The following is a 13,569-nucleotide window of genomic DNA, read 5'->3' on the forward strand; positions in this document are numbered from 1 at the left end:
ATGCATATAAAGATGCATAAAGAAATTTATTTTTAATTCAAAAGAGTTATTCTCCTTAAAATTAAAATTATGCATAAATAGATGTGTAAAGAATCTTTATATAAAAAATAAGGATTCTCTTGTATTCTCAGAATATAGATGTGATGAGATGTGACGTGAATCAAATAGATGAGAATGAATGGATGGATAGATGTGATGAGAATGAGAGGTAAATAGATGCGATGAGATGGGATGCGAATCAGATAGATGGGAATGAATGGATGGATGGATGTGATGAGAATAGGAGTGACGAGAATGTGAGGTGAATAGATGAGAAGTAATGTGAATCTGATAGATGGGAATGAATGAAAGGATAGATGTGGATGTGTATGTGATAAGTATGGATGTGAATGTATGTGGGAGAATATATGTGGATATAAATGTGATGAATATGACCGAGAATTGAAGTGATGAGATGTGATGTAAATTGGATAGATATGAATAATATAGGATGTGAATGAATGATAAGGGATGTGATGTGATGTGAATCGGGATGTTAATGAATGATATAGGATGTGAATGAATGATAAGGGATGTGAATGGATGTGATGTGATGTGAATCGGGATGTGAATGAATGATATAGGATATGAATGAATGATAAGGGATGTGAATGGATGTGATGTGATGTGAATCGGATGTGAATGAATGATTTAGGATGTAAATGAATGATAATGTGATGTGATGTGATGTGAATCAGGATGTGAATGAATGATATAGGAAGTGAATGAATGATGTGAATGGATGTGATGTGATGTGAATAGGGATGTGAATGAATGATAAGGGACATGAAGGAATGTGTTAGCATGTGAATCAGGATGTGAATGAATGAGATGTGATGAGAAATGAATGTGATAAGATGCAATGTAAACTAGATAGATGTTAATGTATGTGAAGTGATGAGATGTATGGGTAGATGCAAGTGGGTGAGATCTGATGAGGATAAATGAGGAAATAAGTGATGAGATAGAAAAAGATGTGATTAGATGAGAATGGAAATGCTTATGAAATGAGGTGGATTGATGTGTGGATAATGTGGATTGATGTGCATGGATGTTTGAATGGTGTGGATTGACGTGTGGATTGACGTGTGGATTGATGTGGATGGATGTATGGAAGATATGGATGGATGTGTGGATAATGTGGATTGATGTGGATTGGTGTGTGTATGATGAGTGAAGGATGTGGATTGATGTGGATGGATGTATGGATGAGGTGGATTGATGTGTGGATAATGTGGATTGATGTGCATGGATGTTTGAATGATGTGGATTGATGTGTGGAGAATGTGGATTGATGTGCATGGATGTTTGAATGATGTGGATTGATGTGTGGATTGATGTGGATGGATGTATGGAAGATATGGATGGATGTGTGGATAATGTGGATTGATGTGGATGATGTGGATTGGTGTGTATGATGAGTGAAGGATGTGGATTGATGTGGATGATGTGGATGGATGTATGGATGAGGTGGATTGATGTGTGGATAATGTGGATTGATGTGCATGGATGTTTGAATGATGTGGATTGACGTGTGGATTGATGTGGATGGATGTATGGATAATGTGGATTGACGTGTGGATTGATGTGGATGGATGTATGGAAGATATGGATGGATGTGTGGATAATGTGGATTGATGTGGATTGGTGTGTGTATGATGAGTGAAGGATGTGGATTGATGTGGATGGATGTATGGATGAGGTGGATTGATGTGTAGATAATGTGGATTGATGTGCATGGATGTTTGAATGATGTGGATGGATTGATGTGCATGGATGTTTGAATGATGTGGATTGATGTGGATGGATGTATGGATGATGTGGTGGATTGATGTGGATGGATGTGTGGAAGATATGGATGGATGTGTGGATAATGTGGATTGATGTGGATGATATGGATTGGTGTGTATGATGAGTGAAGGATGTGGATTGATGTGGATGGATGTATGGATGAGGTGGATTGATGTGTGGATAATGTGGATTGATGTGCATCGATGTTTGAATGATGTGGATAGATGTGGATGGATGTATGGAAGATATGGATGGATGTGTGGATAATGTGGATTGATGTGGATAATGTGGATTGATGTGGATGGATGTATGGAAGATATGGATGGATGTGTGGATAATGTGGATTGGTGTGTGTATGATGAGTGAACGATGTGGATTTATGTGGATGGATGTATGGATGAGGTGGATTGATGTGTGGATAATGTGGATTGATGTGCATGGATGTTTGAATGATGTGGATTGACGTGTGGATTGATGTGGATGGATGTATGGATGATGTGGATTGATGTGTGGATGATGCGATTGGATGTGATTTGATGTAGGAATGATGTGATGTGATAGGGATCGATGATGAAAATAAAATTGTGGTAAGATGAAAAAAAATGGGGTCTAATGTGAGAGGATGCGGAGTAATGAGAAAAGATGGTAATATTGTTGGAATTGTATTTGTTTGTGAAATCTGTTTTTAAATGACTGTTTTATGTCAAGAATGCTAGGGAAGTATTTTGACCGTCTTGTGGATGAGGTCGTGGAGACCTATCTGTTAAAGTTGCAACTGCTAATGGAGAGTCATCGGCGGAGGACGTCTCGCGTAGCAAGGTCGGCCGACCAGCCTCGGTTTGATTAAATGGTGAGCTTCCGGTACAGTGGATGAGGGACCAAAGAAGCGGCCTATGAGTGAAGCGCTAGGTGACCTGCGAAGGATCCTAGAGGGTGCTAACCATATGGTGCTTCGACTCTGGGTTGCCGAAGATACCCACCACGAGTACGTCGGGAAAGATATTGGAACAAGGAGTAAGAGTTGTTTTCTGAATTCGGGCATGGATCTGGTTGATTGACCTTGCTGGTCCTCAACGGATGAGTCCAGGGCTCTTTTATATGGATCTATTGGTTGATCTTGCTGATCTTCAACGGAGATTCCATCTAGACATTTTTTATGTGATTATATTGTCGGGTACTATGAGCTAGGAACTATTGAAAAGGCCCCTGAGTGAACAGGTGGTGAGCGTTCTGGTTGCCAATGATGCCATAGGTACATCGATGAAGGAAGGAATTGGAAATTAGGATTCAACTGGATAATTAGAGGATTATGATCAGTAACACTATGGTTTCATTAAATGATTGTTTTAAAGATTGTTGAATCTGTGAAAAAGGCAAGTTCATATTGGGTGTGTAAGTGGTGTGACTAGTTTTATGTTTGCATGAATATCCGGCTAGGGGCCCTGGGAACTTTTTTCCCTGGTACCCGAGACAAAACCTAACCAAATTCCTAATTGGATCCCATCACTATAGTGGTTGGGCGGTTGGCTAACCCATGGGACTGGATGGGGTTAGGCTGGACTGATGGATCCGTAAATCGAGACTCAATTTCTGTATAGTACGATAGATGAGGTAAATCCTGGATAAAAATTATTCTATGGAAAAGAATCAACGGCTGTGCCTCTCAATGAGGAAAAAAGCGTTGGCCTCTATGATCCAAGTACAATCTTTTCCTTGATCTGATTATGGGACTTACGGGTTTGGTCAGATCAGTTCAGTTAGTTCAGGCTTTTGACTACGTTAGAGAAAAGTTATCCTGGAGGAATCGCCCGTGCTTTCCGGGCAAGGGAAGTTTTTCCAAGTTCGGTTTTGGAAGAATCGATGGATTAGTCTCTTGTCTGGATATCCGTGGACGAGGCCCCGAGTGTGGGACCCTGCCTCGTGCAAGAAGTGCTACTTCCGCTGCTAGCACCTCCAAATTCGTTGCGCAGTGGGGTCAGGGATCTTACAGCTTGTATCAGAGCAAATTGGCTAATGAGGATCAACTGAGAAGGCAAAAATGTAAAAAATTTATGAAGAAGCAATAAAAGGTTGTAATTGTGTGATAAAATTCATACAAATTAATATTCAAACTGAAATTCGTAAACTGGTAATTGGGTCTTCAGGTTGAAGTACCGCAATTGTATGGAATCCCTGACTTGCTTGAGGCCTAGACATGATGGTATTTACCTTATAGTTCCAAGGACCGTGACTACCCGTATATACCGAGGGTATAACTACAGCTCATTACTGGCAGTATATACGAGTAAATCTAAGACTTGAAATTGTAAGCATTAATACTATTGAGATGATGAATTCGAATGTGGTTGATATGATTTTAAATTCTGATTGAGAACTGATGAGTTGATTTGGATTCTGATTGAAAAATGAATATTTCTGAATTTTGGTTGAATTGTAATAACTAAGCAAAACCACAACAAGGATGAATGGGACGATTCCCTGTGATAATGTCCGTAGCTGGAATGACGTTAATGACTTCAGCAAATCACTATGAGATTAGTGGATTGTGCTGGCAGATTACTGCTGTTAACACTTGACCGAGTGGATCAAGTTAAGGGGTGTCAAATTCAAACTCTATAAAATTAAAAAATTTCATGGTGCGGACTGTTCAGATAGAAATCTCGATCTAATGGACCATTATTGTGAGATAAGGATTGAATGTTACGATCTGAGTAAATTATTATCTGATGATGAGTTTTATATAAGGGATCTTTATCCCAGGATTCTGTTGGGTTCTCCAGACTATAAGGAACCCAGAATCAGTTGGATCTTAAGGATTATTGGTCAAATGGAAGTTCTATCCTTTTGAAGATGCCACCTGGGAGAAAGAAGCCGAACTGTTGCGGGATTACCCCCAGTTTGCGAGATGAGAACATCTCGCGTTTTTCAAGTGGGAAAGAATGTAAGATTCCTCCCCAGCCTCTCAAGATGTCCAGCATCTTCCCCTGTAATCAAATCCCTCTTCAGAAATATAAAAGATCTTGTTTCTACCTGTTTTGGCCTAGAGAGAGAAAATGTTCTAGAGAGAGGTTATTCAGAATTTGAATATTTTTGGATGGAAAAATATCTATTCTTATTAAAATAAGTTTCCCCGAAACAAAAGTTCAAAAAGATTTTCAGAAGGTGCATTAGAAATCAAGTATATCTGTTTACTCAAGAGGCCTTATCCTAGGGGTCCAGATTTTTGAAAAATTTTAAATTAAGGTTTTGAGGGGCCAATCAGATTCATCCAAATGTGTGGAGAAGATAAATAGAAGAAATAAAGAAAACCCCCCCCAAAAATGAGTAAATACTCACATAAGATGAAGAGTGGACTAAGGACCAAAGGAATTACTAAAAAAATGGATTTTTGACACCTCACAATGGGAATTCCCTCCTCATGAAGGAGGCGCCTACTTCACATGTGTGGTGGAGTTTAAAATTATCAAAAATTGAGATATTTCATCTCTCCTCTCTCCTAATTCAAGTCTAGTTCCAAAAAGTAAACTAAACTGACCTAAAAATGGTAAAAAATTGACCAAACTGATCTAAAAAATTCTGAAAATCAGTTTGCTTGGTTAGAAGCTCACCTTTTTCTTTAAATAGAAGCCTCCCCCTTTGTTGAAGCTTAATAGTGTTTTATGCACTGTTACGCTGCTTCTCCCAACAAGAGCCAAGAACTGTGAATTTCTTAATAATTCACTCGTTTTTGACCATTCCCTCTTCTAAAGAATTGGTGGCCACTCTTGTTGCAAACAAGAGTAGATCCCTCAAACCATCAAGCCAAAGGAAAGTTCCCAGAATTTCATGTAAGTAAATAATCTTACTTTTTCTTATTCTTTTAATGGTTTTCTAAATTGTTTGCTATCTTAAAATGATAAACAGATGCTATGCCTTCTTGGAATTTCAAAGGCTTTCCCCCTCTCTCATTCTTAAAATTAGCCCTTATTTATCCTAGTTAAGTGATCTAATTGTTGGAATTAAACTTTTCATTTTGTTTCTCTCTTAAAAGTGAAAATTGATTAGTTTAGAGTGCTTAAAACCAATTGGGGATAATTTTTAAGTAATTTTAAGTTAGGAAAAATTAAAAAATGGTAAGCCATACAAAGGAGGTTATGGCAAAATTTTCTAAAAATTGGTGAAATAAGTTTTATCTTTTATTATTCAAAAAGAGTAATCCCCACCAATTATGTATTCGAAAAGTGTAATTTTCATATTATGCATAGGAAGATGCATAAAGAAATTTGTTTTTATTTCAAAAGAGTTATTCTCATCAATTTTCATTTTATGCATAGGAAGATGCATAAAGAAATTTATTTTTATTTCAATTTAAGAGTTATTCTCATCAATTTTTATTTTATGCATAGGAAGATGCATAAAGAAATTTATTTTTATTTCAAAAGAGTTATTCTCATCAATTTTCATTTTATGCATAGGAAGATGCATAAAGAAATTTATTTTTATTTCAAAAGAGTTATTCTCATCAATTTTCATTTTATGCATAGGAAGATGCATAAAGAATTTATTTTTATTCCAAAAGAGTTATTCTCATCAATTTTGATTTTATGCATAGAAAGATGCATAAAGAAATTTATTTTTAATTCAAAAGAGTTATTCTCCTTAAAATTGAAATTATGCATGAATAGATGTGTAAAGAATCTTTATATAAAAAATAAGGATTCTCTTGTATTCTCAGAATAGATGTGATGAGATGTGATGCGAATCAAATAGATGAGAATGAATGGATGGATAGATGTGATGAGAATGAGAGGTAAATAGATGTGATGAGATGGGATGCGAATCAGATAGATGGGAATGAGTGGATGGATGGATGTGATGAGAATAGGAGTGACGAGAATGTGAGGTGAATAGATGTGATGAGAAGTAATGTGAATCTGATAGATGGGAAAGAATGAAAGGATAGATGTGGATGTGTATGTGATAAGTATGGATGCGGATGTATGTGGGAGAATATATGTGGATGTAAATGTGATGAATATGAACGAGAATTGAAGCGATGAGATGTGATATAAATTGGATAGATATGAATAATATAGGATGTGAATGAATGATAAGGGATGTGATGTGATGTGAATCGAGATGTGAATGAATGATATAGGATGTGAATGAATGATAAGGGATGTGAATGGATGTGATGTGATGTAAATCGGGATGTGAATGAATGATATAGGATATGAATGAATGATAAGGGATGTGAATGGATGTGATGTGAATGTGATGTGAATCGGATGTGAATGAATGATTTAGGATATGAATGAATGATAAGGGATGTGAATGGATGTGATGTGATGTGAATTGGGATGTGAATAAACGATAAGGGACATGAAGGAATGTGTTAGCATGTGAATCAGGATGTGAATGAATGAGATGTGATGAGAAATGAATGTGATAAGATGCGATGTAAACTAGATAGATGTTAATGTATGTGAAGTGATGAGATATAAGGGTAGATGCAAGTGGGTGAGATCTGATGAGAATAAATGAGGAAATAAGTGATGAGATAGAAAAAGATGTGATTAGATGAGAATGAAAATGCTTATGAAATGAGATGGATTGATGTGTGGATAATGTGGATTGACATGTGGATTGATGTGCATGGAATGAGGTGGATAATGTGGATTGATGTGCATGGATGTTTGAATGATGTGCATGGATGTTTGAATGATGTGGATTGACGTGTGGATTGATGTGGACGGATGTATGGAAGATATGGATGGATGTGTGGATAATGTGGATTGACGTGGATTGGTGTGTGTATGATGAGTGAAGGATGTGGATTGATGTGGATGATGTGGATGGATGTATAGATGAGGTGGATTGATGTGTGGATAATGTGGATTGATGTGCATGGATGTTTGAATGATGTGGATTGACGTGTGGATGGATGTATGAAAGTTATGGATGGATGTGTGGATAATGTGGATTGATGTGGATGATGTGGATTGGTGTGTGTATGAGTGAAGGATGTGAATGGATGTGTATAGATGAGGTGGATTGATGTGTGGATAATGTGGATTGATGTGCATGGATGTTTGAATGATGTGGATTAACGTGTGGATTGATGTGGATGGATGTATGGATGATGTGGATTGATGTGTGGATGATGCGATTGGATGTGATTTGATGTAGGAATGATGTGATGTGATAGGGATTGATGATGAAAATAAAATTGTGGTAAGATGAAAAAAAAGATGGGGTCTAATGTGAAAGGATGCAGAGCAATGAGAAAAGATGGAAATATTGTTGGAATTATATTTGTTTGTGAAATCTGTTTTTAAATGATTGTTTTATGTCAAGAATGCTGGGGAAGTTATTTGACCGTATTGTGAATGAGGTCGTGGAGACCTACCTGTTAAAGTTGCAACTGCTGATGGAGAGTCATCGATGGAGGACGTCTTGCATAGCAAGGTCGACCGAGGTCTTGACCAGCCTCGGTTTGATTAAATGGTGAGCTTCCGGTATAGTGGATGAGGGACCAAAGAAGCGGCCTATGAGTGAAGCGCTAGGTGACCTGCGAAGGGTTCTGGAGGGTGCTGACCATACGGTGCTCGGGCTCTGGGTCGCCGAAGATACCCACGAGTACGTCGGGGAAGATATTAGAACAAGGAGTAAGAGTTGTTTTCTGAATTCGGGCATGGATCTGGTTGATTGACCTTGCTGGTCCTTAACGGATAAGTCCAGGGCTCTTTTATATGGATCTGTTGGGGTTGATCTTGCTGATCTTCAACAAAGATTCCATCTAGACATTTTTTATGTGATTATATTGTCGTGTACTATGAGCTAGGAACTATTGAAAAGGCCCCTGAGTGAACAGGTGGTGAGCGTTCTGGTTGCCAATGATGCCATAGGTACACCGATGAAGGAAGGAATTGGAAATTAGGATTCAACTGGATAATTAGAGGATTATGATCAGTAACACTATGGTTTCATTAAATGATTGTTTTAAAGATTGTTGAATCTGTGAAAAAGGCAAGTTCATATTGGGTGTGTAAGTGGTGTGACTAGTTTTATGTTTGCATGAATATCCGGCTAGGGGGCCTGGGAACTCTTTTCCCTGGTACCTAGGATAAAACCTAACCAAATTCCTAATTGGATCCCATCACTACAGTGGTTGGGCGGTTGGCTAACCCATGGGACTGGATGGGGTTAGGCTGGACTGATGGATCCGTAAATTGAGACTCAATTTCTGTATAGTACGATAGATGAGGTAAATCTTGGATAAAAATTGTTCTATGGGTTGTGCCTGTCAATGAGGAAAAAAGCATTGGTCTCTATGATCCAAGTACAATCTTTTCCATGATCTGATTATTACGGGTTCGGTCAGATCAGTTCAGTTAGTTCAGGCTTTTGACTACATTAGAGAAAAGTTATCCTAGAGGAATCGCCTGTGCTTTTCGGGCAAGGAAAGTTTGTCCGAGTTTGGTTTTGGAAGAACCGATGGATTAGTCTCTTGTCTGGATATCCGTGGGTGAGGTCCCGAGTGTGGGACCCTGTCCCGTGCAAGAAGTGCTACTTCTGCTGCTAGCACCCCCAAATTCGTTGCGCTGTGGGGTCAAGGATCTTACACTTACTAGATGGGATTGTTTGTAGGTTTTCCTCTTGTATTAGCTTCTCCTTCTTTCCCCGCCTTTTGTGAGAGAGAACAACTGCCAAAATAGATCTCAATTTGCCTCCATCTAGGCAGAGAGAGTTCTCTCTTCATCCCATTGGCAAGGATCATTCCAGTGTGACAGAGTGAGGACACCACAGATGAGGCAGCATACCCATATCGGGAAGCTCCAATTATGGCTCTAAGGTAAGATCCAACGACGCATGCTTTGGTTAGGCTAAGATAAGCTCTTAATTTGACCAGTTGTCAAAATTTAAAGGACTTTACAAACTTGGAATATAAATAAATCTCTTTAGATTTTAGATATTGCAATTTGAATTCGAGTTACTTTTGAGGTTTCAATGAGTGTGAAAAGTCTGTTGCTTTTTATTTTCTTTGTATTTTGTTGTGTATTTATGTGTTTGAAGTTTCTCCATGGCAAGACCTTGTCTTGTTCATTTAAAATTGCTTCTCCTAATATACATGTCCTCTTTGTGGGGCTTTCACAATGACATGTCACGTTTGGTGTACTCAACTAGCATAATATTATTTTTGGAAACAATAATTATATATATATATATATATATATATATATATATTAACATGTCAATAACTACCATTTACAACAAGTCCTTTTAAACTACTAACACATCACTTCTACTCAGACCAGTCTCTATTAAGTAGATCACATATTAGATCTCACCACCATCCTCCCATACAAAAGAAGACTGACATGTCACATGAGATGTACTCAACTAGCATAATGTTTTTGATGGCTAATGAAGTTGGACTAGTTGTATAAACCACCACATCAAGGTCTACTATCAAGCAATTTTACATATCTCGGACAACAAATTCAAAGTGAAACCTTACAAAGGTTCACAACTTTCATCGCTCTCTCTAAATCAATGTTCTAAGTACAAAATAAGAAACATTGAAAAGAAATGTCATTTAAAACCATATAAAAATCTTTCAAATACTTATGGGATAGCTATGGTGGTAGATAATCAATTACACACTTTAAAAGTGTAATTTGAAGACTCCTAAGAGGTACGCTTCCACATTGATTAATGTGGGAAGGACATATGAAGGGCTGACTCTGTGTGCTGTGAGTTTATTAAACATGTGTGATGTGAGTTTATTAAACACAAGTGTTGCTCAGCTAAAAAAAATACTACGTTAAAAAAAAACTCACCATCTAGAAAAGAAAAAAAATGGTATTTACAATGGAGTAGCTTTACATGATTAACGAAAGAAATCAAGACGACATTGTGTTGAAATGGAAGGTATGGTCCCCATGTAGTCGAGCAAAAGAATTGAGGGGGAATTTGTATTGTTACATGAAATGAAAATAATAATTATTATCATAATAGACCTATGGTCCAGGCGGAGACTGTGAGGAGGGGCTTGTTTTGCCACCCAAGAGAGAGAGATCCTTGCTGTTCGTTGAGAGTGAAGCTCTCGCAGAAGCGCCATAGCAGGATGCGCGCTTGGCTGATAGCGTAATGGCTAAGTGGGCAGGGGCGAAAATGGGCCGCTTCCAGGGCGGCGCGCCACTCACAGTGGGCCTGTAGGCGGCGCCGCGGCCCGTCGTCCCGCCCGCCCACCATGCTATGAATGCGCTCGCCCAGCAACCAGCGTTCCATGCGGACGCGGTGGGGGGAGTCGCGGCCCATTCCAGCCTCTAAAGAGTCGAACATGGCAGAGAAGAAGTGCAGTGCGCTGACGAAGCGTTTTTGGAAAGGGCCGTTGTTGAGGTGGGCGTCCATTTCTGCCACTGTGACGACTTTGGGGGAGAGCTGAGCAGCCACGCGGAGGGTACGTGAGATGGCTACGTTTCCTGCCCCATCCAGTAGATTGCAAAGCTCTAGCATGAAGTTTACAACCACCACCTCGCCGTCTTCTACACCCAACATTTCTGCTGCCAACGTGTCGTCGTCCAGTGCCACCGCAGCCGGCCGGAACTCCACATTGAGTTTGAGATCCTGAGCGAAATCAGCCAAGCGCCGCCCGGTGGCGGCGAGAGACTCGGCTCGCTTCTCCCCGAGCTCCGGCGAAGCCACACCCGTGATTCTGATTCTGTCGGGGAACTTTTGGCCCTCACGAGCGGCGATGGCCTGCAGCATGGCCGCCCACTGGACACCTTGAGAGATACCGAAATCCACTATGTGCACTCTGGCCGCCCCGTCGATGGCCTCTAAGATAGCCTGGTTGGCGGTGAGCTGGGCGAAGGTGAAGTAGGGGCACGCGTCATTTATGGCCTTGTAGGCGAGCGTGAGGTCCTGTGGCGAGCACTCTCCGGGGAGGTAGCTGGGCTCAGCACGTATACCCTGAGCACGCGCCAACCTCTTGGAGAGAGCTTCTGTGAAATAAGCTGCTAATCTCTGAATGGGGTCGCCATACCTTGTGGACTGCGCTTGCAATTTGGGTAGAACAATTCTGGCTTTTGCATGATCGTTATCCACTGCCTTCGCACACTCCAGCAGCAACTGCATCAGCTGCACCCCATGAGCAGGAACCTGATGCTGGTGCCCCCCCATCTCCCCCAGGCTCGTCGAAGACGTCGCTTTGCCCGCTTCTCTCTTCACTCCATGGAACCCTCCCCCACCTCCAAACGGCACCTCCTGCAGCACCCTTTCCCTCTTCACGGACATGTTCATCACATCATGCGACGAACAGCTCAGCCCCTCATTGCCTGTCTCTTGTGTCCACGTCGGCGAACACGTCTGCATACACCGCTTGGCTTCCTCCAATACCGTGAACCCATCTGGAAGTGCCTCCTCCAATGGCGTGCATGGGTAGCCGCTTGAAGCGCCCGCTGGCTCAGAACTCTGTGTTGACTCACAAGGGTTTGTTTCAAAGCAAGAATTAGCCATGGCTTCATCAGCATCATAAATCAGGCAATCCATCCATTCAGCTGCCATGTCAGAAAATCCAAAGCAATTGGGCTGCCCTGTGGTTGTAGTTGGTAAAAGCTCCTGCACAAGCTCCCCTACTTCATCTACGCTGGTTAGGGTTTGGCTTAACTCTGGCGTTTGCGTGTCTAATGCTTCATTGGGCTTTGCCATGAAGTATTCCCTCATCAGAAACTCACTATCTTGGATATGAGAATCCAGAGGGGGCATCAAAAGTGCAGAAGCAGAGAGGTCCATAAGAGAAGGCTGTGCAAAAGGGATTGACTCACACATAGCATCTGAGTAGAAACTGTTGGCAAACTCTTCTGTTTTAGCTTGCCATGAGGTTGCCCAATGATCCGTAGGACCACCTGGCTGCTGATATGGCTGTTGTTGATGGTGTTGTTGATATTGTTGTTGTTGTGGATGATAAGGATGATGGTTGTTAGCATGTTGGAATTGCCTATGCTGTTGCTGTTGCATAAGCATGGCTACAAGAGAGGCTTCTGACCGAGCTGATGAAGCCATGGGAATATGGCAAGCCAGAAGGTTGTTATTGTCTGCACAAATAGGTGGCATGGTTTATGCTTTTGTCTGTGCCCTCTCTCTCTCCCCCCTCCTGCCTAAGTAAGCAAGAAAGCCCAGAAAACTTAAGAATACAGAAACGGGCTATGCTATTGATTGGAACCTTCACAAAGGTAATAGCTTGGAGGGAAGGCAAGCAGCTAAATACTAAGCATTTTCCCCTCTGTTTGGAGAAAAATACATAAATACGGGAGCCATTCAGCTCAATGAGAACATAGCTGAAGAGGGGGTATGAACAAAGGGTATCGAGGTATCAGAAGATGGGAGGGAGGATGCTGATGATCGGGAGTAGGGTGTGTGCTGAGCTCTTGTGGAGACTTCAACGGCAACTGACACAGAGAAGAGAAACCTAGAACGCAAACGTGTGTTGATATACTCAGTTTTTGGAGCTAGCAAAGTCGCAAAACAACACACATTAAAAAAAAACTATTTTTAAAAGAAAGAGTGTCTCCACCTTTGGTAGGGCCGCCCGCCCAAAAGAGTGACGGCCCAGTTGTACCCCCCCTGCCACAGGAAAAAGATTTTGCAACTTTAATTTCTTTTCGAGTGGACCCAACTAGCTTTACTATATTTTAAAAAGTCTCAACTTACTTTAATATTTTAAACTCGGTATTATTTACAGGTACAGCCTAA

At 40.5% G+C, this 13,569-nt stretch overlaps 1 protein-coding gene across 1 annotated transcript; it reads right to left on the reverse strand.

Moving 5' to 3' along the window:
* Positions 1-10,615: 10,615 nt before the first annotated feature.
* On the reverse strand, positions 10,616-13,306 carry LOC147621480 (SCARECROW-LIKE protein 7-like). The gene has a single exon (XM_086824223.1). The coding sequence runs from the start codon at positions 12,928-12,930 to the stop codon at positions 10,822-10,824; it is 2,109 nt and encodes a 702-aa protein (XP_086680349.1). The 5' UTR covers positions 12,931-13,306; the 3' UTR covers positions 10,616-10,821.
* Between the last annotated feature and the right edge of the window lie 263 nt (positions 13,307-13,569).

Source organism: Cibotium barometz, chromosome 30, assembly GCF_041138505.1.
Source record: "Cibotium barometz isolate CiBa-2024 chromosome 30, ASM4113850v1, whole genome shotgun sequence".
Taxonomy (NCBI): Eukaryota; Viridiplantae; Streptophyta; class Polypodiopsida; order Cyatheales; family Cibotiaceae; genus Cibotium; species Cibotium barometz.